General features: G+C 32.5%; 2 protein-coding genes across 2 annotated transcripts; both read right to left on the bottom strand.

Annotated features, from left to right (window-relative positions):
* Nucleotides 1-2,197: 2,197 nt before the first annotated feature.
* On the bottom strand, nucleotides 2,198-7,256 carry LOC139527269 (repetitive organellar protein-like). Its single transcript, XM_071322613.1, has 2 exons — nucleotides 7,204-7,256; nucleotides 2,198-4,752 (listed from the first exon to the last, which is right to left on the bottom strand). Exon 2 carries the CDS (start codon nucleotides 4,749-4,751, stop codon nucleotides 3,063-3,065), a length of 1,689 nt encoding a protein of 562 aa, XP_071178714.1. The 5' UTR covers nucleotide 4,752; nucleotides 7,204-7,256; the 3' UTR covers nucleotides 2,198-3,062.
* Nucleotides 7,257-19,736: 12,480 nt separating this feature from the next.
* LOC139527268 (E3 ubiquitin-protein ligase TRIM71-like) lies at nucleotides 19,737-24,676 on the bottom strand. Its single transcript, XM_071322612.1, has 2 exons — nucleotides 24,624-24,676; nucleotides 19,737-22,217 (listed from the first exon to the last, which is right to left on the bottom strand). The coding sequence occupies exon 2, from the start codon at nucleotides 22,214-22,216 to the stop codon at nucleotides 20,522-20,524; it is 1,695 nt and encodes a 564-aa protein (XP_071178713.1). The 5' UTR covers nucleotide 22,217; nucleotides 24,624-24,676; the 3' UTR covers nucleotides 19,737-20,521.
* Nucleotides 24,677-25,312: the final 636 nt, after the last annotated feature.

The raw sequence follows: 25,312 nt of genomic DNA, 5'->3' as shown, positions 1-25,312 counted from the left end.
AAAGAATTCTTAGTATATACTTTGTAAGTGTATACATTTATATTCTAATTACACAATTTCTTAATTTAAAAATGTAGGACTTCATACAGTTGTATTGTTAATGTGATGCATATATATTTAAAGGTGATACCTGAGTTAACTTGAGTTATATGGGTTGTATTTGTTGTTATTGTTATGATTACCTGAGGTAACCCTGTAACGAATGAATTCTTTTTAGATAATTTGCTATTGTTTACATTAATTGTAATAAACAAACTTCTTTATTTCAAATGTAGGACTTCATGAAAGTTTTATTGTTTATGTGATGTATATATATTAAGGTGACCTCAGTTAACTTGAGTTAGATGGGTTATCTTTGTTATTATTGTTATGGTTACCTGAGATAACCCTGTAATGAATGAATCCTTCGTAGACACTTTGCTAGTGTTTTCATTAATTGTAATAAACAAACTTCTTTATTTTAAATGTAGGACTTCATGAAAGTTGTATTGTTTATGTGATGCACATGTAAAGGTGACCTCAGTTAACTTCAGTTATGTGGGTTATATTTGTAATTATGTCTGGGGTTATAATAAAATCATTTGCGAAGTTTGTTGACATCTTTGGTATTTGGTCACATTAAAATTTGGTATTAAGATCTATCTAAATAAGAACTATATTTTCGTGCGTATTTAATCAATGACGCATAACCACGATTACCTCAGGGCACCGATTACCTCAGGGCATACAGCAGCGGACCTAACTGCCACCTGCATCGCATTCAGTAGCTGTAAATAAAAACTAGATCCCACGCACACGCGGCATGGTAAAATCAGTACCCGGCCCGTTTTCATCAATATTATATATATGTTGATGGAGTGCTGAATTATGAAAAAAGAATTGACCTCCGTTTATACTATGAACAACTTCAGGAATATGTAAAGAATTACTGACTTACAACATGACGTTTATTGGATTCCTATTATATACCATTTTAAATATAAAGGAGTAGGTCCGGTAAGGGCCAATTTCGGCCTCAATTTTCAAGTTCATCTAACGAAAGATCTTATACACTTTCTAAACACTTAAGTGTCAATTTCAATTGATTCAATTAGTTAATGTGGACGGTTTTACCTTAATAAGTCATTTAAAACGCCCCGATTCAAGCTTAAATATGAAAACTCTATCAAATATGCCAAAAATCGTCACTTTTCAGATTTTTTTGTCAAAAATGAAAGTGGCCGCATCCATGTTCATCCTCAACCTTTATATATATTATGTATTATCATCAAATACAACTTACATTTCAATATTATGAATGAACACGAATGCGGCCACTTTCATTTCAGACGGAAACCGTCTATAATTTAACTAAAATGCTACAATTGTGAAGATTTCAGTAATTTAGCATGACTTAATGATGCTAGTACCCGATATATGTGCATTGTGTTGTCAAAAACAGCACTATTTATTATGTTGTTTAATAGTTTGTTTCAGTCTGGAATTGTTCTGTAAGAGAGAACAGTATTTTCTGTATTGTGCTAAACAAAATGGAATAACATTTGAATGTCCAGTTTGTCTTTTTATGAGGAAATTCATTTGTTGTTCTTACAGTTTTACAACTTTTCTATGTTCTAATTGTGTACTATTATTTATTTGTTTGTCTTTTTCTTTTTTAGTCATGACGTTTTCAGTTTATTTTCTATCTATGATTTTGACTGTCCCTTCGGTATATTTCGCCCCTCCTTAGTTAGTTAAAGTTATGGCCGGTCTCGAAGGAACGTGATTTTCGATGGAGTGTCTGTTTACTTGTTTGTATACAAAGTCACGGTCCGGTCAAAATGGGAACATTGTTTAATTCAAAAAGCTGGATTTCGTAGATCAGCGATTGCCTTTTTCCTGTTCTAGTTATTCATTCCTTACCATTGTACCTACATAATTAGCCTACCAAAATTGAAACATATTGAAATATGTTAGCGTCATTCCTACATTTTTATGAATATTTTTAACAATGAACATACGAAATTAAATAAAACAGCTGCAACTTTTCCGTTGCTTAGAGGTCTACAATGATAACGAAATCGTTATCATTATTTGCCAATCATCAGTTCTTTAAGGTACTTGAGGTTAAGGTTTACGTCCAGTAGTTTAGTTCAGCGCATGGCCTTTAAACCTTATTCTGGCCAGGGCAGGGGTTTTCGTTGAAAAACAATACAAATTTTAAGTTCAACAATGTTCAATGTAATGAAATGTTTTTAGTATAATTTTCTGTGGTTGCGTTTGAAATATATTAAACTGTTATTCTAACTAAGGTCCTGACACAATGCAATTGAACTAAGGTGGAAAAGCCGAACGGGGATAAAAATTTGTCAACACTCTTTTACTTTAATTTAAATATTGGACAGTCAAAGTTCACAGCTCCTCATTTTATAACAATAGTTCACGACATGTGCAATCTTACTCAAAGCCGAAGTCTATTTCTTTGAAGGATCATTTTATAGTTTGGTATAAATATAAAGAAGCCTTTCAATGCAGGAATACAATCTTAATACAATGAAACGTCCATTTGGGATGTTGCTGCAAATGGAAAAAAAATACAGAAAAAGAAGAAAAAAGAAAGAAAGGGAGATGCAATAGAATAGAGCAATCAAAAACAAAGAGAAGAACAAATGAATTTGGCATGAACTTTAGTATGAGAAATTTATGAATTAATGTCTAAACAAAAATGCACAAATATTCAGCCGTGCCAGACGGATATAATCAACTTAAAATCATTAATCATACATAGAATAAATTAAAACATTTTTTAAACATAACCCTAATGGCTTCATATTTTTCTGTTGTTGCATGGGGAAAAAAAGCTATACTGCTTTAATGAATAAAAAAAGAGTTGGATCGACTACAGCTGACGTGATCACATAATAAATCCTTATAGTACTTAATAAAAATGTATAATATCTTCCATTCAACAGATAATTGTCGATGTTCATTTATAGGATAACAAAGAGCCAAAACCAGCGTTTTTCACTACAATCATTATGTTATCACTACTATGAAGCTAATTTAAGTTATATTGTATCAATTCATTTTAAAATGTCATAAATAAAGGCATCATTCTCTTGATTTGCAATAAGAAGGTTGTTGTTTTTTCGATTGAAGCACAAAGACTGTGGTTTTTTAAGACCATCTTTCCCTGACAGCAACACTCTATGTTTGCTTCCATCTGTTGAAATCACGACGACATTGTTGGATTCATAGCCCGATACGTAAACACGTCCGTAATTGTCCACTGTGATACCTCGTGCGCCTTTAAGATTAGTGTATAGTTCTACTTTCCATTTAACAGTCCCTTGGAGGTTACAGCATGTTACTGAATCATCATTGCCTATGACATAAAGTTTATCTGACCATAGTGCTATGCTGCTATAGCGAGTCAAATAAACGTTTACTAACTGGGTATCAGAGCCATCATCTAAATTTACAACATGTAATCCATGACTTTCCCCATTGTAAAATAATTTCTCATCTTTGTGAACTATTCCATAAATCTGTGTTCCAACATCAACGGTTTTCTCGGTTTTTCTATTTATAACATTGATAATCTTAATGTATTTGTAGTTAAAGCCAGATGTTACAAGAAGTTTTTGACTATTCTCTATAAAATCTATATGAGATGTTGCTGATCCCGGCTTCAATGTAAAATCTAATGATCCCTCGGTTTTCAAGACGTGAATTTTATAACTAGCGTAACAGGAAAAACTCATTCTGCCATCAGGAAAAAAGCAGCAACTAATGATATCACTTCCAAATGTTTTCACGGTCCTTCGTAAAGCAAGTTTTACATCATCAATGAAAGGAACAGGTGTGGTAGGTAGCACTATCTGTGCTTGTTGGTTCTTCCTGCTTGTCAAAATCGTATCACCTGGCCTGGTATCTAATATGATGGTTCCAATCTTCTTGATTTGGTTAGATAAAATCTCCATAGCCTTTTCGTTTTTCCAAGAAATAGATGTATTGTTGATTTTCTCTTCTTTTATCAGCGATTCCAGAAATTGTTCGTTGATTGTGACATCTCGTTGGATATGTTTCATAGCCAGAAATGTCTGCAGGTCTGATGCATGTTGTTTTACTTTATCTAAAATAGTTTGGCTTTCGGTATTTTGTCTTTCTTTCTCTTCTATTGATGATATTATGTGTGTGATGCTTTTATTTTCCTTTTCTTCAACGTCATACAACTCTTTTATCAAATTTTCCTGCAGTTTATCAAGATGATTGTTAATCAGGCTTCGTGTCTGCTGAACTTCTTTTTCTATTTGTGTTCTGTTCTCCCTTAGACTTTTAATGTTTTCTTGTCTATCTTTTCTTATATTCTGCAAGTTTTCTGAAAGTTCTTTTAACACTTGTTCCACCTCTATGAATGCATTTGATGATTTTACATTCTGAGTGACATCCTCCATCGCTTTTAAATCTTTGCAATCATTATGGGTTTCAACAACACATCGTCTACAACATGGACAATCATGCTTCTTACAAAATATGACGTATTTTTCTTCGTGCTTAGGACAAGTTTGAGTGATTTCCAATATATTACAAGGTAGATTTTGATAATCGGATCGTAGTACAATACTATGGTCTCTGGTACCCTTTGACGCTGCATGATGCACTTTACATCCTTCACAAAGACCTTCGTCACATTCTGTACACCAGACCACTGATGATTTGTTAATGTTCTGATAATCACATACTCCACAGACATCCAATTTACTCGACATGCTACAAAATAAATGTTTTTAAAGTATAAAACTGCTTCATAAGAGTTTTGTTTAAGTAAATGCAAATTAAGGTTTAACCCCGCTGCATTTGTGCGTGCCTGTCCCAAGTCAGGAGCCTCTGGACTTTATAAGTCTTGAATTATTTTTAATTTTAATTTCTTATATGTATTTCGAAGTTTAGTATGCCGTCCATTATCACTGAACTAGTAGACATTTGTTAAGGGGCCAACTGAAGCACGCCTCCAGGTGCGGGATTCTTTCTCTGTATTGAAGGCCTTCGACTGTTATCTGCTCTTTGGTCGGATTGTTGTGTCTTTGACATATTCCTCATTTCCATTCTGAATTTCATCTATTAAATCTTGTTGGTGCAAGTCATGTAAGCATATGCTTGCCACACACTTGACGAACAAATAGATTTGTTTCCGTGTCACTGTATTTTTTTCTGTTAGATTTCAAACTTTATGTAGATTAGAAAATAAGTGTGATTTATCGTCATTGAAAATCGCCTTTTATTTACGGAACAGAAGTTCCTGCTTCAACTATTTGTCACCGTATTTAAAAAAAACCAAGTAAATAAGTATAAAATGAACAAGTAAACAAAGTTAATTTGAAAAGATAAATCTATTATATTGATATTTCACATAAATCTGTACTTGTTCAAAGTGTCATGCTACACATATCAGTACTTATGGTACAAGTAAACATTTATTTGCATTATCACAGGATTAATAAAGGCAACAGTAGTATACCGATGTTCAAAACTCATAAATCGATAGAAAAAAAACAAATCCTGAGATCCTAAATCCTTAAACTGATAACGGGTCAAAGATCATTAAAAGTACATTTCGAAGCAAGGTCAAATGACATAATAAAAGGGTTTGACTATGTATAGAAATATGCTCATCCTATGACTTCTCCCGTTTAAGTAATAACATCCTAAAGCTTGCTAAATATGTGGAGAGCCCGCCTGGCTGTACATTAATTACTAGAGTGTTTACAGATACAAATTTAGATCGACTGACAACTGCAGGTCTGAATGAGGGCGCTAAATCCAATGACTCCTGTTAGGCGACTTATAAGCTTTCGGCACGTTATTGAACCATTGCAAAACTCTCTGAAGGACCTTAGGAGGCCTGCTAAAAACCCAAATTTATCACTTTAATCCTTCTTCTAAACTATTTTGTTCCAGATGTCTTTTAAATGTCCTGCTCTTGCTAGCGAATGCATCTTTCTGTTGTATTTATTTGCCCGTCCACGTTAACATGGTGAGGCGTGAAATAATCAATCAAGCAACTCAATACTCAAGTGATCTCAAGTATATAATATATTCATTACTTGTTTTGTTTTTGTGTATCCACGAAGCGCATATCTTTTAAAGGATGAAAAAATTTCGAGTTTTGATAAAAATCAATATGAAATATTTACATACTGTTTAACCAGTGTTCTACAATCAACAATTTGTAATAGTGAATGATTATATATGCAGCTCTAAAGATCCTAACATGTTCCAGGTGGACATATTTTTCTGCATTCAAAATAAAATTGATGGTGTTAAAAACTATGTTCGTGGTTTTTTTTATCATTAATCTGTGCTTTTTTTTTCACATATTCAATGTTTGAATATTTTAACCTTATATGCGAAGCGAAAACGAAAGTAGAATATAAAGTTATTGTTTTTATTGACTTGCATTAAACATGAAAAATTAAAACTCATAATAATTGATTGAATTTTGTAGAAACAAATCAACTATACTCATCAAGCATGTGTTAGTGTTCAAAGCATTGCTTTCATATAAAAAGCCTTCGACTAGGTATTGAAATATGCTACTCCCGTTCAAGTAATAACATCCTTGCTTAAGAGGAAAGTCAACTTGGTTTTTTAGTGATTACTAGAGTGTTTATAGATACACTGGCAACTAAAGGCACAATATCCGATGACGCATATAACATGGATAAGAAGACTGTCAAGCTCTCGGCATGTTATTGAACCCTTTCGAAGAACTATAGGTGGTCTGTTACAACACTTAATCTGTAACTTTTTTTAGTCTTCACCTTGCATATTTATATTTGAAGGAAATAAATTCGTATTTTGGTTAAAATCAGTAGGAAATACAAAGTATTTATAATTGTCAACATATTTGTCTGTACTCAAAATATTATTGGTGATATTAACAATTTCGAATTTTCATTTAAAATAAGATCAAGGAGAACGAGAATTATTTGGTCAATGCTACATGTTTGTGGTTTTGGTTTTATTATTTATTCGTGCTATTCATTTACATACCTAATGTTTGGATATTTTAACCTTATATGCAAGGCGAAAACGAAAGTTAACTTTACAGTCAATGATTTTATTGACTTCGATTAACTGATAATAATTGATTTAATATGCTAGAAACAAATCAACTACTTATCAAGCATTTCATTGTTAGTGTTCAAAACATTGCTTTACCTCAGATCCAGAAAATGTCTATCCTCTGATCCAATGCAGTTATTTGCACACGTGACCAGTACGTACTTCCTGATAAGTAGTATATCGCGGTAAAATTCAAAATAATCTGTGCTCTTTATGGATTATGTCCTAGAATTTCTGACAGACGTGCGTTGAATTATTATTATATACAATTTCAAATATAAAAAGAATCAATGTTATAAATGTATAATTGGGTCAATATACTATGTATAATTGAATTTAATACTGATGTTTTGAGATTAAAGAATTGAACTTAAGAGTCTACTGCGGTACTATTTATGATGTTGTCTAACAGTTTGTTTCAGTTGGAAATATATTGTAATTTAGAAGAGAAAAAAATAGTTTTTGTATTGTGCTATACAAGATGGAATTAGGAAGGTAGTTAGAAACGAAAACGGAGAGCCACCATTTGAACTCTGCCAATGTTGTCTATGTCTTGTTGTTAGCACACTTTAGTGACCGTCTTTCAATGAACTATATCCTGGCTGGTAAATGTATGTTGAGCCGGGATGTTGAACTTATGTCTATGTTCTTTAATGTAACATATACTTTGCTGTTTCAGAAAAGTGATCATGCAATATATAATTGAATGTGACTTTTTTTCTAGTGACTAAAATTGCATTTAATTTATCCGGGTGAAATGTCGTAGTGCATGTTAGTTCATTCCCATGTTACTCATTTGTCAAATTATTGTTGTAATGTAAATGAGTCAGAATTGATTTAATACCAACATTGCTTTGCTGTCATCAGCAAATAAACACATGATATAGATGTAAAATCACCTGGAATATCATTTATGTATGTTATGAATACAAGAAAAAGATCTCTCTAGGAAATGAACACGATGGAACTTCCGACTTAAGTGCTACATAATCAGAATTTTCCTCTCCAGAACTACAATGAACTACTTCTTGATTGATGGGGATTACTTCATAAGAAAAATCCTTCCTATCCCGTATTGGTCAAGTTTATTCATGACAAGAGAAAGTAACGATGAGTGGTTACATGACAACTTCTCCAGTCTCGTAGGAAGTTGATTTTAGAGAGGATGTCTAGCTGTTTGTTGTTTTATACAAAGTCACCAGCTGTTCGGAATGTGAACATGATTTGTTTTAATTCATAAGTTTGATTTCCGAGATTGCCAGCGCCTCTTATTGTGCACCCATAATTAGCCTACAAAATTGAAATACTATAAAATTTACTTGCGTACTAAATTTTTATGAGATTTTGTTGAACGTAGAAATAAGATAAACAGCAACAATGTTTTCCGTTGCTATCATTTATTCGTCAATCATTAGATCTTTAGTTCCAAATTGAAAGTATGTCAGAAGTTTCACCATAGACATATATTCACAGGTATTTATGTCTCTGGTTTGTTATAGCACATGGCCGTTTTAAGCCTTAGGTAGCACTCCACAGTTAGATATGTAGTTGCGCATTTTGGCCCCTGTGGATTTTTCAAATATGATAGCTAGTGTAGAATAAAATTTATTTTTCGATACCTGAAGATTAAAATAGCCTTCATAGTTGGTTTATAGGAACATCAATATTTTGTAATTTTTGTTATATGGGCTGTTTACCAAATATTGGTCCGGAAATTATTGTAATGTTTTTTTTTCCAACTTTTTGTTGCACGAACTTTGCGATTAAAATTTACGAAAAAATGAAACGAAAGACACCCATTTTTTATTTGATCATTTGATAAATTAATATCAACAGTTTCTAAAAAGGTATCACTCAAGGGCATTGAAATTCTAGTTTGAACCAAATTTTGGGGAAATATGTTGTTACGGTCAGAAATCACCTTTAAATTGTAGCCAACGAAAAGACACAAATCAATAAATAAAATTTAACAAGATTTATTATACAAAAGTTTACAAGAAGTATTACACAAATATTACTGTCAACTTAAAAGAGGGACGAAAGATACCAAAGGGACAGTCAAACTCATAAATCTAAAACAAACTGACAACGCCATGGCAAAAAATGAAAAAGACAAACAGACAAACAATAGTACACATGACACAACATGTCAAAATATGAGTCCAATCTTTTATCTTTATCTGTATCCGGAAATCTTCTCGGAATCCAATCTGAATATAACGTCCACTATTGTGTGCACCCAAGAAACAACTTTGTATTTGGTGAGATTATGCCAATAGTTATAACAAAGCTTCTGTTAAATTATTTTGTTGTTTCTCGGCTGCGCAAGATGTTTCCACAACGGAAATAAAGAAAGAAAACTGCATAATTTCTGTATTTTTCATCTTTTTTTGTAAAAATAATACATATAATGACGTAATTGTGACGTCATCAGATAAGAATCCTTCTGTTTTTCATTTATATTTCTTGACCCTATGCATTTCTAAACATTATGTGCCAATTTGAAATAGTTATCAAACATTTTATTTTCTTGGGCCAAAACTAAGCCTTAATACCCCTACTCCTTTGTCAAGTGTACACATACATGACATATGCAAATGTTTCATCTATTTTCTAATTAAGAGCAAAAACCGTATTTTGCAATCTTTTGTCATTGCAAACATATTTATAGCAGGGAAATTCATCTAAGGGATATTGTTTCAATTCATTTTGAAACCTCAAAAATAAATAAATGCTGTCGAAGGTTCGCAATAAGTAACTTGTTATTTGTTCGATCGAAGTATAACGATTGCGGCAAAAAAAAATGCCATCTTTCTCTGACAGCAACACTCTGTGTTTGTTTCCTTCTGGTGAAACTACGATGACATTGGTATTAAAGTCTGATAAACATATCCGTAATTGTCCACTGCAATGCCTCGTACGTCAGTGAAAAGTATTTTAAGTTCTAGTTTCCATTGAAGATCAAAGCATAATAATGAATCATTTTTATGAAATAAAGCTTATTTGACCACAATGCAATGCTGCTATATTCAAACACGTGAACGTTCACTAGCTGTGAAACAGAACCGTTATCTAAATTAACAACACATAATCCACAACTACCTGCATCATAGAATAACCGCCCGTCTTTGTGAACTATACCATAAATCTGCGATCCAACACTAAACGATTTCTCAATATTTCTTTTTCCATGTCGATAATCCTAATGCCTTGTTTGTAATGCCCTTTTGTTAGGACAAGTTTTTGACTTTCCTCGATAAAGTGGATATGAGATGTTGGCAGTCCTGTCTCAAGCATAAAATCCAGAGTCCCGTTTGGTTTTAACAAGTGAATTTTTGTCCTTGTTACGACAGGAAAAATCTATCTACCATCAGGCAGAAAGCAGCAACTGATGCTATCACTTCCAATTATTTGTACAGTCTGTATTAAAGTACGTTTGATATCATCAATGGAAGGAACAAGTGTAATAGGCATCGTTATCTGTGCATTGTTGATCTTCCGGCTTGTTAATATTGCTTCACCTGACCTGGTTTCTAACAGTATGGTTCTCATCTTCATGATTGTAGTTGGTAGAGTCTCCACTGCATTTTCGTTTTTCCAAGTAATTGAAACATGGTTCTTTTTCTCTTCTTTCATTAAAGATTTCAGAAAATCTTTGTTCGTTACATCTTGTTGGATATGTTTCAAAGCTAAGAATGTCTGGAAGTCTGATGCATGCTGTTTTATTTCATCTAATTTGGTTTCACATTCTTTATTATCTTTTTCTTTCTCTTGTATAGATGATATTAACAGGTTTATTTTCTGGTTTTCTTTTTCCTCGGTTGTTACCAGCTCTTCCATCAATATGTCTTGTAATAACAATAACGGTGCCAATTTTTCTGCACCAGATGCGCATTTCAACAAATAATGTCTCTTCAGTGATGCTCGTTGCCAAAATATGTAAAATCCAAAGCTTATATAAAAGATGTAGAGCTATAATCCAAAAGTTCCAAAAAAGTATAGCCAAATCCATGAAAGGAATTAGAGCTTTGCATGAGGGAGATACATTCCTTAATTTATAATATTTTTTAACATTTTGTAATAGTAAATTTAATAACACAAAAAATCCGTATTTTCATGCCAGTACCGGAGTACTGGCTACTGGGCTGGTGATACCCTCGGAGACTAACAGTCCACCAGCAGAGGCATCGACCCAGTGGTAGTAATAACATTAACGGTACCAATGTAACTTATCCAGATGATTGTTGATCAATACTCGTGTCTGCTGAATTTCATTTTCTATTTTTATCGTGTTTTCCTTCAAATATCTTATATTTTGTAGTCGATCTATTCTTATTCTCTGCAAATTTTCTGAAAGTTCTGTCAACATTTGTTCCATCTCAAAGAATGCACTTGAAGATTTTACATTCTTAATGACGTCTTTTATCGCTTTTAAATCTTTGCAATCGCTTTGTGTTTCAACATCACATCTTCTACAACATAGACTATCATGATTACTACAAAATATTTGTTTTATTAATTTCATCTTGTATGGAACATATTCGGGTTATTGCCAATATATCAGAAGGTAAATTCTGGTAATCGGATCGTAAAATAATACTGTGGTTTCTGGTTGCCGTTGAAGCTGCATGATGGTCTTTACACTCCTCGCAAAGACCTTCGTCGCACTCTGAACACCAGACAACTGATGGTTTGTTGATGTGACGGTAGTCGCATACTCCACATAAATTTACCTTACTCGACATGCTACAAAAGAAAGATAAATATATAATTGCTTTGTAAATGAATTACTAATAGATTAGACAAATTCTCAAATATGAAATTATTCATTTCTATTAAAATTCAACGGATGCTTGAAATAGCTTTTGTCCGGACACGTCTGATTAACATACATGTATTTTCTAAATTAAAACACATTCAGGTTTTATGAAATTTATTGGTACAAGTCATATACGCAAATGTTTGCAACAAAGTGGGCGAGTATAATGATTTTCTTTCTGAGTTACTGACATTTTCTCTGTTACGCTTCAAACTTTCAGGTAATCCCACGTCATTGTTTCAGTCAGTTGATTTCTTCACTAGTATCTGTCGTTGTCATGCTGACATTGTTCGTTAAATAATCCAGAGTTCCCTGAATATACTATGAAAATTAACCTAAAATAACTTACTTTGAATAAATCTAGCACAAATAGCAGTAGTTGGCCTTTTCTAGATTTACACATTTCCATTTCTTAAAACTCTATACTAAAATGAAAGGCTGGTAAGACAATTTTTCATCCACTATTGTTAATTTTCCTTTCTGAATGGCGATTTTCCTTTGGCTCTAACATAAGGTGTTTATATATCCAAAATAGTTTGTTATGCCCGTGGTAATGCTATAGATTTTATCGAACGTAATCAATGAATCACTGGTAAATTATTAAGTCAGATATTTCGTTACCATAAATAACTTAAAACTTTTATTAAGTTCTTTCATAGATACAAGTACAATGGGCTGTACCTGTAGAAAACTGATTGAAAACGATATTTCACATCATGAATTTTACGGTAATATGATACTTTGAGCCCGGAAATCACTGCTAGTACATATGTGATCCGTGTAAACTCATCAAACATTTAAACAATTCATTAGTGAGGGTTGTCTTACCAATTTGTAATTTGATCTTTGAAAACAGTTTTTATCGGCACTTATATCGATTTGTCATCAGCAAATTAAAACATAACTTAATTTGTATTCTTAAAAAAGGGGGGATGTATAAATACACATTCATGTTCATTTTTGTCGAGCCTTTGACTTTAGTCGAAAAAGTGAGACATAGCGATCCTACATTCCGTCGTCGTCGCCGGCGACAGCGTCCACAAATATTCACTATGTGGTTAAAGTTTTTGAAATTTTAATAACTTTCAAACTATCCTTGGTTTGTACCAAACTGTGACAGAGCTTGTTGATTATTAAATGCTAGTATCTACAAGGAAACTTAGTCAAAATTTTGTACCTGTTTATCCGTATTTTACTTATAAATGGACTTAGTTTTTCTTCCAGTTGTCATTACATACAGTCTGCAGTTAAACTTTTTAAAACATTTATTAGATGTGGATTCTCAAAAATTCGAAAGATCTACTGCTTAACCTTCGATCACAATCTTTGCGATTTTGCAGCAACAAAAAAACTTTTGATTTTTCTACGCTATATACTAGTATTCCCCATGCTCAGTTGAAAGATCGACTTCACCATCTAATAAAACAGAGCTTTTTCTATAAAAATGGGAATCGTAGATACAAATTTCTTGTTTTGGGTTACAATAATGCATATTTTGTGAAGAATCACACTGAATCTTCTAGAAAATATACTGAAGATGATATTATCAAAATGCTGGACTTTTTGATCGACAATATATTTGTTGAGTTTGGAGGATTTATATTTCAACAGACAGTCGGTATTCTAATGGGTACTAATTGTGCACCCCTGCTGGCTGATTTGTTTTTGTACTCGTATGAAGCAGAATTCATTCAGAACCTTCTAAAAGACAAAAAGAAAAAGCACCTTGCGAAATTCTTTAATTTTACTCTCCGATATATTGATGATGTTCTATCATTGAATAACCCATATTTCAGCCAATACCTACATCTCATATATCCCAGTGAACTTGAAATTAAGGATACTACTGATACTAGAAGGATTGCTTCATACCTTGATCTTTTCCTCAATATTGACGTAGATGGACGACTTCACACAAAAATCTATGATAAACGGGATGATTTCAACTTCCCAATTATCAATTTCCCATTTCTTAGCAGTAACATACCCTCTGCCCCTTCGTATGGTGTTTTCATATCACAATTGATACGTTATGCTCGTGCTTGTTCACACTATACGGACTTCATATACAGGAGTGTGCTCATTACGCAGAAACTGCTCCAACAAAGTTATGAGGAGGACAGATTAAAATTGACACTCCGTAAATTTTATGGACACCATCACGAATTGGTGGATCCATACGATGTATCTTTGACCAAACTAGCTAAGGACATTTTTACCACATGGTAGATTGTTGTTTGTCATTATGTCGTCTAATCTTTTAATTACAAAACGTGACTCATTCCCGATTGTGACTGTTTTGCTGAGTGTGAATTCGCATTACTATAACATGTATAAGACGTGTTACGGTACTTGTCTATCCCAAATTCATGTATTTAGTTTAAATATTTAATGTTATATTTGTAATTCTCATCGGATTTTGTCAAATGTGTTGACTTCTTTTCTATTATATTTATGTGTTATGGTAAATAATATTAATCACCGCATTCATTTATTAGATTTCATTTTGTTTAACGTAATCAGTACGATATTTTACGTTTCAAGTGAGATTCAAAACAAACCGTACATAGCTTTATAATATAGTTAATTACTGCCTTAGTTTGCTATTAATGAATATTGAAATGTGCATTGTTATCAAGTGCAATATCGGTATTTAGTTCAAATGTAATCTTGGGTCAGTCCTAGTTCTATCTTATTCATTCAAATGACGTCATTTTTTCATTTTTTGATGATCTGTTTTACAAATTCAAATGACGTCATCATTTTTTGTCATTTTTTACAATTTCAAATATGACGTCACTTGGCGTTGTGGTTTAAACATATTCGGATGTGTCTACATATTGTGTTGCAAATGTCTGGTTATGTAATGTATTTCAGTTGTTTCCTGTAATTAGTTAATATTTCAGTTCTATCATGTACAGCTTTTGTTTATTAATTTTATAAATTTACTGTTTGCAAAAGTATTAATTATTCGAAATGATAAGGATGTTCTGGTAACTAACATAAAACTCTGGCCCTTTTTGGCACAACTTTTTTAATCTTTTAGTCCTCGATGCTGTTCGACTTTGTGCTTGTTTCGGCTTTCAAACTTTTGTATCTGGGCATCACTAGTAAATCTTGTGTGTATAAAATGCACTTCTGGCTTATTAAAATTTTCAACTTGTTGCCTTTTGTTGGCTGTTGTTCGTGTGTTTCTTTGTCAATTGTATTCTCCAATTTATTTATATTGTAGTCCTGTAGTGTTGAGTTGTCATCTTAATGTTATATTTCACATGGCTATAAAAGGGGAGGTTTGGCATGCCACAAAACCAGGTTCAACCCGCCATTTTTTTCTTTAAAAATGTCCTGTACCAAGTCAGGAATATGGCCATTGTTATATTATAGTTCGTTTCTGTATGTGTTACATTTTAACGTTGCGTCGTTTGTTTTCTCTTATTTTTGAGTGTAAATTCACATTGCGATAAGACGTGTCACGGTACTTGTCTATCCTAAATTCATGTATTTGGTTTTGATGTTATATTTGTTATTCTCGTGGGATTTTGTCTGTTGCTTGGTCCGTTTCTGTGTGTTACATTGTAGTGTTATGTCGTTGTTCTCCTCTTATATTTAATGCGTTTCCCTCAGTTTTAGTTTGTTAACCCGATTTTGTTTTTTGTCCATGGATTTATGAGTTTGAACATCGGTATACTACTGTTGCCTTTATTTATTAGATTCATAAACAATCTTAGATTTTTTATTAAACTTGGACAGAACCTTCTTACAATCAAAAGATAGTATCGGGAGGATTTTTTTTATTTATCTTTTTGCTTGTTTTTGTTGAGTCTGAAATTAACAGCAAAAGTAGGCGAGACACCGGGTTCCGCGGAATCCTTCGAATTCTTATAAACAGAGATTACTTTATCTATATATACTATTATACATATGTATTCAAAGGTTAACCCCAACTATCATACTTCCTGTGAATACTTTTATTTTGGGATTGCACAAGTCATATCTTCTTTGACTGTCCATAACGTTAAAACACGTAATACCAGGGTGTTTAGTTTAGTTTAATCCCTGATGCATGATTTATTATTCTTAATTGTTGTGGACTTTTAACTAGCTTTCAGTAACTGCGAGTACTCTAAAATCGTGTTTATAAGACCGGTTGATACAATTTGAAATGCATTTGTGTTATATAATTATTACTTATTTTATGTTATATCTCGTTTTTTTAATATATATATACAACTTTTGATAAGTGTTTGGTATGACAATAAATTATCCCTTCTGTTATCGAACTATGAACAACAAAATAATTTGTTTTGTAAAAAATATTTCCATGTATACAACAAAATTATTCTTATTCATATGTGAACGTTAGTCTATTTGGCGGCATTTTGTGGTTGTCTTTCTGGTATTGTTTTACATCTCACTCCCATTTTTATTATTTTGTCTTTATATTTTGGCATAGATCAAATTTATTCGTTCTATGCATGTTAACTTGTTTTTATTTTTATGTCATTTGATTGCGTTTAGCCATTTCAATTGATACTTTATAGTGTGTCTTTCTAGGGTAAGTGAGAATGAATCAATAAAGAAATTAAAGAAGCATCTCAACACTCAACTATATAAAAAAAGTTGCTGCTACATGTACATAAGATAGTTTGCATCTTCGCTCATGGAGCATTTTATTTTTACGAAAAGAAGTTGAAGAGACAAAGTGCTCAATCAGTGTTATACAATGTTTTTATAATTATCAATGACTGTTTATGCATCTCTGACGACCAGACGTATTTCCTATGTGCAAATGTTTGTCTGTTCTCATTGGTGATGCAAACACAGACATTTTCGTCAATTCCACATGATAGGAATTCATTTTTTTCTTTCAAACCAACTTGACATGATAAATGAAAATATATTTGTCATTTCTACATGTTATTTATTCGTGATATTTAGTACTATACCTATTATATAGAGATTAATACATGGCCTTTTCCATATCGGCCCAGGTATCATCCCGAGACCCCAATATCAGCCCTAGACGTAGCCATGTATTAATCACTTTATCATATACTTCCGAAAATTGTTTTATGTATAGCAAATTAACAAATAAAATAACTAAAACAGTCAAAAACTTTATAAAAAAGTTAAATTATGAATCCAACAAATACACTATAATTGCCCAACAATAACATCACTACCTCCATATTTATTTATGTAAATATTTCCTATAGAGGCATTTTGAAACATTGAAAAATTGGAAGAATATTATGATCTTTATTACTCCATATTTGTTGTACTATAAAATGATTCATAATTGTCAATGGCATTTATTAGCAAGTACTAAACTATCCCCAAAAAGTTCCCGTAAATTTTGACGTCGTCATAAAAAATATCTGACGTCACAATGGTAGAGTAAACAACCGATATCGGAAATACCGGAAGTAACTTGCACGAGAGGCACTATTATGGGTTTTGTGTACGAGATGCCCCTGATATGGGTTATCAGACCGGATGGGAAATTATGGCTTGTGTACTTCCGCTCATTACACATATGCAAAAGCTATCAATGTTAAGTATATGATAAATAGAAATAACACAGATATTGTATGGAGTTTACATTTATCAAGACTACCTCAACCTGGTATCACTAGTTAGCATGGTTAGTGACTAGAAGAATAATGGCGACAAGAAAGTTTATATTCTATTAAAACAATAACTTTTCAAAAAGGTCAGTTATTTACAGATGATTTTTTGCTGTTTAAGAAAGTTTCAAATTTTGTTCAAAATTTATCAGGACTACGTAAGCATGGTAAGATAGTTAATTATGCTAGCATGAATCTACTGATTCCACTCTGAGTTAATACTCAGCAACTGCTTTGACATTGTCATGGCACGACTTACTAAATTTTGAAACACAGAGCAATTATATCAATTCATTTTTTTAACTAAGTTTTTTTTTAACTATTTTATTACAATTAATTTGACTTTGAATACTTTTCCTTTTTAGTTTCAATTAATAACTTTTACATTTTTATTACATTTCGCTGTGAGCTTAACTTTAGAAATACTAATCTTTTTCATATCATTTGACTATGTTTTATTTGAATGTTGTACATTTTAAAATAATTTGTTTAGTTCTGTTTGGTTTATGTCTCCTTAAATCCAAAATTAGGTATCAGGATAATCGAATAGAGACGAAGAATTGACCACTTCATGTCACGGGAGATGTCGAAGGTGACTCCCTCATTTTACTCTTTTATTGACACACAATTATGTTTGTTTTTCATAGTCTATTTTGGGGTGTTTGCGGTGTTCGGCGGTGAAAAGATCAATCCATATATACGTACATTTGTGTATATATGTCCTTAACTACGTACAGTATTGTAATGAGTTTTTAGTAAAATCAATGTAATTACAATATTTAAAAGTATGTATAAATCTGAACATTTTGCAACAATCCAATGTACCATCCTATATACAGGTATATATATTTATATATAAATACACCGTTCTAGTAACATAAAGGGAAAAAAAGATTACAAATGTATTTTATAGTTTGGTATGAACCTTTGATTAATCAACCATGCCGACTATACATTTTAGTGATTTATTCATTGATACACTTAACTGTTAACTGTAATATATATGTATATATAAATACACCGTTCTAGTAACATAAAGGGAAAAAAAAGATTACAAATGTATTTTATAGTTTGGTATGAACCTTTGATTAATCAACCATGCCGACTATACATTTTAGTGATTTATTCATTGATACACTTATAATAACTGTTAACTGTAATATACATGTATATATAAATACACCGTTCTAGTAACATAAAGGGGAAAAAAGATTACAAATTTTTCCATATTTTAACAGTTTTCACAGTGACCCATCGATTTCGGCATTTTGACTTTCACTTTCAAATGGACGTCAAATTACGAGAGAGTTTGTGGTCTCGAGACTCAAAATATGCAAATATTTATATTTTTTCATCTCCTTTACAGGAGATCGGTATGAAGCATTTCGTTCCGACCACGTTACAATCGGAAGCTCTCGGACATTTAGATAACTTGCATCGTAAATGAACGAAGTGTTACATTATGGTCATTTGCATAAATCATCACTGTTTTCTCGTGGTCACGTGATTATCTTTGAAAATGAAAGGCAAAATACCGAAATCGATGGCTCACTGTGAAAACTGTTAAAATATGGAAAAATAAAGGTTGGCAGGTAGGTGAAACTTACATAAATGAAGAGATAAATGAAAAATGAACAGATTGATGCCCGATTTATATAATTCCAAGGCCGTCAGTCGGCATCAGAAGCGACGAACCAGCGCATCTATTTTGGGTGGGCAAATATCCACTTTTTGATATGGGACGAGCTCTGACGTCCCACGGCCCCAGCTTGTCTGGCAAAACAGCCATTGGACGTCAGAGTAATCTCGGACTATTAGTACGCGTGACTTTATGTGATTCTTTCGTATAGATGACGTAGCTCTGTACGTTTAAACATCCCGCCATTTTGTTATTGTTCTATTATAATTTCGAAAATACTTTGAACGACAAAATTATTTGATATTTCTACCTGTGTGACGTTTGCATTCATACGTCAAACACGCGATACTACACCAGAGTTGATGTGAACCTAGCCATTCAGTCACAGGACTTCAAATATTTCAATCCTTTATGGGTTGATTTCAAATCCAAAAATAAGTAAGCAATGAACGTGGTTGTTAAATTTGATATATGTTTTTTCTGCTTCTTTGTTAAATATTTTTGTTTTTGTTCTGATTGGGATTATGGCACGGTGATGACTGGAATTTGATGCGACTTCGAACTTAGTGTTGATAAATGAAACATGAAAAAATAAAAATAACTAAATACTGAACTCCGAGGAAATTTCAAAACGGAAAGTCTCTAATCAAATGGCAAAATCAAAAGTTCAATCGAATGGACAACAACTGCCATATTCCCGACTTATTACAGGCAGTTTCTAATGAAGAAAATGGTGGATTAAATCTGAAAATGAGTTCGAGATCAGAAAAACTCTGTTATTTAAACAAGTATTCATTGTAGTCTTGATTTACACAAAATATAGTTGAGATATTGAATATAGTATCTGAGAATCGATACTCATCACGAAAACTTAACCTTGATCACTGACTCATGATTTGAAAAAATTAGAGCCCTAAAGAGATCATCTTGGTCTATATGTATATCCATCCACTCTTCATCACTGTAGACGAGAAAAGACTTCATAAGAAAAATCTCTGCTTTGTTGAGCTTGTGTTGCTGATCATTTGGTCTGTTTAGTTTCTATCTATCTTCTTCGGTTTCTGCTCAAAACATACAAAAGAGAGTAACAATATCCTAACTTAATGACAGGCACTCGGTTAAGATTGACAGTCTACTAACTATCAGCAAAAGTTGACTTGTTAATAGATCTTGTCTTTCTAATAATTTTTTTTTTATCTAAGATGATGTTATCATATAAAAAAAAACGCAAATAATGAGTATAAATCGTCATTAAAGGTCAACAATTCAGATAAGAAGTCGCTGCACGATTTCTACTATTTGTCTCAATTGTAGAGCTTGTCTTGCTGATCATTTTGAAACGTAATAAACAAATGCGTTAGTTTGTTGATTTGTAATAAGTAATTTGTTATTTATTGGATCGAAGAACAAGGACTGTGGACTTTGGAGACCATCTTTCTCTGACAGCAGTAATCGATGTTTGTTACCATCTGGTGAAATTACGACTACATTGTGAGACCAAAATCCTGATACGTAGACATGTCCGTAATTGTCCACTGTTATGCCTCGTACGTTCGAAAGAAATGTTTTCTGCTCTAATTTCCATTTAACATCACCTTGAAGATCACAGCAAGATATTGAATCATCTTCGCCTATAAAATAAAGTTGATTTGAACATATTGCAATGCTGCTATTTTGTTTCAAAGTAACATTTATCAATCGTTTAATAAATTTTACAGAGCCATCTAGACTTACAACACACAATCCTTCATCATATCCATTATAAAACAATTGTCCATCTTTATGAACTATTCCATAAATCTCTGATCCAACATCAATAGATTTCTCAGTTTTTCTGTTTTTCATGTTGATAATCATAATGCATTGGTTGTAATTCCCAGTTGTTACGACAAGTTTTTGACTTTGTCCGATTAAGTGGATATGAGATGTTAGGGATCCTGTCTCAAGTGTAAAATCGAAAGTACCGCTGGTTTTGAACACGTGAATTTTGTTACTTAGATAGCAGGAAAAAATCATTCTTCCATCAGGTAATAAGCAACAACTTTTGATATCACCACCAATTGTTTTCACGGTCTGTATTAAAGTAAGTTTGATATCATCAATGGAAGTAACATGTGTAATAGGCATCATTATCTGTGCTTGTGTGTTCTTCCTGTTTGTTAATGTTGCATTCCCTGACCTGATATCTAGTATTATGGTTCCCATTTTCTTGATTTGCACAGGTATAATCTCCAAGGCACTTTCGTTTTTCCAGGTAATGGAAACATTATTCATTTCCTTTTCTTTTATCAAGGATTCCAAAAAGTGTTCGTTGTTCCTGACATCTTGCTGGATGTGTTTCATTGCCAGAAACGTCTGAAGGTCTGATGCATGTAGTTTAATTCTATCTAAAGTAGATTTGCATTCGGTAATCTTTCTTTCATTTTCTTGAATGGATGATATTATGTTTTTAATTTTTGTGCTTTCCTTTTCCTCCGTGTCATACAACTCTTTTATCAGACTTTCCTGCAACTTATCCAGATGTTTGTCAATCAAGCTTCGTGTCTGCTGAAATTCTTTTTCTATTTTTGTTCTGTTTTCCGTAAGACTTTCAATGTTTAGCTGTCTATCTTTTCTTATTTTCTGTAAATTTTCTGAAAGTTCTGTCAACATTTGTTCCATCTCTAAGAATGCACTTGAAGATTTTACATTCTTAATGACGTCATCTATCGCATTTAAATCTTTGCAATCGTTATGGGTTTCAACAACACATCGACTACAACACGGACTATCATGCTTCTTACAGAATATAACGTATTTTTCATCGTGTTCTAAACATGTTGTGGTGAATTTCAATATATCAGAAGGTAACTTCTGGTAATCAGATTGTAAAACAATACTATGGCTTCTAGTCGCCTTTGAAGCTGTATGATGCTCTTTACACTCCTCACAAAGTCCTTCGTCGCATTCTGAACACCAGACCACAGATGGTTTGCTGATTTTGCGGTAGTTGCATACTCCACATTCAGTTACTTTACTCGACATGCTACAAAAAAGGAAGTAAAAACTATAAAATTGCTTTTTTAAAAAGTCTTTTATAGGGAAGACAAATCCCATTCTTATTAACATTGAACCTACGCTGGATATACATATCAATTGTATTTCATAACAGGACCGATAAACTTTTTTGAGTAAATGCAAATTAAGGTTCTATGAAGTCACATGAGCATATGCAAGCTTGTCACAAAATGTTCGAGCAAACCGATTTTTTCCCCGTTTCACTGATATTTTCTGTTAGTTTCAAACTTGATGGGTATTACTTCTGTCTAGAAAATTCTTTTGGCAGGCTTTATTTTATCGTCATCGAAGATCGCCTTTAATTTTTGCAACGGTCGTTCCTCCTGAAACATTTTGTCATGAAAACGTAAGAAATTTTGACAAGATGAATCTGTATCGTTGATATTTCACATAGAACTGGGTTTTTAAAGGATTAAACAAGGTATAGAAATATGCTCATCTAATGACTTCTCCTGTTCAATTTGTTACATCCGTACTAATGTGGTAAGCTCACTTTGCTGTGCAGTGTTAAAAATAGTGTTTAAAAAACAAATTTCGGTCGACTGACAACTTCAGGTCTGAATAAGGGCGCTTAATCTAAAGACTCGTGTTAGGCGAATTTTAAGCTCTCGGCACGTTATTGCAAAACTCTCTGAAGGAACTATAGATGGCCTGTTACAACACTAAATCTGTCACTTCAATACATCTTGCAAATTATCATGTTCCTAGTTGTGGAATTTCAAATGTCCTGCCCTTGATAGCGATGAGATAATCTTAAAGAACCTATGTATTGTATTTAATTGCCCCTCACTTTAACATGGTTAAGGACTGCAATATCAAGTACTAGTATATAATATAGTATTCATGACATGTTTTATTTTTATTTTTGAGCCTTTACCTTGTATATTTTTTGAAGGAAAGAAATTCGTATTTTTATTAAAAGCGGTAGGTGATACATAGTGTTCAATCAGTGTTATACAATGTATTTATAATTGTCAATGATTGCAAATGCAGCTCTTAAGATCTGAACATTTTCCAGGTGGACAGACTTGTCTGTATCAAAATAACATTGGTGGTGTTAACAATTTCGAATTTTCATTTAGAATAAGATAAAAAAAAGAGGGATTTTGTCAATGCTGCACGTCGTGGTTTTTTGTTGTTGTTTATTTGTGCTATTTATTCACATACCCAATGTTTGGATATTTTAACCTTATACGCGAAGCAAAAGCATGAAAAACGAAACTAGAATTTAAAGTCATTAATTTTATTGACTTGCAATAAATATGAAAATTAAAACTGATTATAATACATGTAGATTCTATTTGATAGAAGCAAATCAACTACTTATCAAGCATGTCATTGTATTTGTTCCAAACATTGCTTTGCCTGAAATCCAGAAAATGTCTATCACCTGATCCAGTATAGGTTTTAACACAAGTGACCAGTACGTACTTCCTGATGAGTATAATATCGCGGTTAAATACAAAATCACAACCTTTCATATTAAAAGCCTTTGACTAGGTATAGAAATATGCTCATCCCATGACTACTTTGATCTTCTTTCGTTCAAGTAGTTCTTACATCCTTGCTTATGAGGAAAACCAGCTTGGCTGTACAGTGTTTACTAGAGTATTTATAAATACCCTGCAACTGAAGGTGCTATATCCGATAACGCATTTTTGGCGACTGTCAACTTCTCGGCATGTTATTGAACCTATGCTGAAACTCTGGTACCTGTTACAACACTTAATATGTCACTTTAATCTCTCTTCCAAACTATCATATGTACATGGCATTTCAAATGGCCTGTCAATGATAACGATAAGCCGATCTTGAAGAATCTATCTATTGTATTTATTTGCCCTTCGATTCAACATGGCGAAGCATCACAATACTCAAGTATATGATATATTCATGACTTGTTTTTATTTTTGAGTCTATACCTTGCAAATTGTTTGAAGGAAAGAAATTAGTGTTTTAGGTAAAAACGGTAAGAGATTCAAAGTGTTCAATCAGTGTTTTATACAAAGTATTTATAAATGTCAACACAATTGTGGACATTCTTGTCTGTATATTGGTCGAGATATTGGTGGTGTTAACAATTTCAAAGTTTCATTTAAAACAAGATAAAAGAAGAACGGAAATTATTGGGTCAATGCTACATGTTCGTGGTTTTGTTTATGTTATCTATTTGTGCTATTTATTTACATACCAAATGTTTGAATATTTTAACATTATATGCAATGCGAAAACGAAAGTAGAATTTGAAGTCAGTGATTTTATTGACTTGCATTAAATATTAAATTTAAAACATATGATAATTGATTTAATATGCTAGAAACAAATCAACTAGTTATCAAGCATGTCATTGTTAGTTTTAAAATCATTGCTTTACCTAAGATCCAGAAAATGTCTATTAACTGATCCAATATAGATATTTGCACACGTGACCAGTACGTACTTTCTGATGAGTATAATATCGCGGTTAAATTCAAAATAATTCTCTGGTTTTTGAGGATTATGTCCTAGAATTTCTGACAAACGTGCATTGAATTCAAATTATATACAATATCAAATATAAAACGAATTAAGGGTACACATGAATAATTGGTTCAATATACTATGTATACTATAGTAATTGAATTTAATATTGATGTTTTGACATTGAAGAATTCAACTTGAAGAGTCTACTGAGGTACTATTTATGATTTTTCAGTGTGTTTCAGTCGGAAATAAATTGTTATTTGGGAGAGAAAGAAATGTGTTCTGTATTGTGCTATAGACGAGATGGAATTAGGAAGCTGTTTGAATCTTGATGTATAGTTTGTCTTTTTATGGAGAAATTCATGTGTTGTTCTTATTGCAAATTATCTATGTTATATTGTGTAAAACCTAATTAATCCTGAACCTTTTCTTCAAATATCAAAGAGACTACGTAATTAAATACTCAGATGTCATTTCTGTCTTAAGTGGTTACAAACGAACACGGGGAGCCACCATTTGAACTCTGCCAATGCTGTCTATACTAGTTATAAGCACACTCTAGTGATCGTCTTTCAAGGAACTAGTATCCTTGCTGGTCTA

The sequence above is a fragment of the Mytilus edulis genome, chromosome 6, assembly GCF_963676685.1.
Source record: "Mytilus edulis chromosome 6, xbMytEdul2.2, whole genome shotgun sequence".
Taxonomy (NCBI): Eukaryota; Metazoa; Mollusca; class Bivalvia; order Mytilida; family Mytilidae; genus Mytilus; species Mytilus edulis.
Note: the sequence above shows the minus strand (reverse complement) of the source record. Positions and strands in the feature narration are given on the sequence as shown.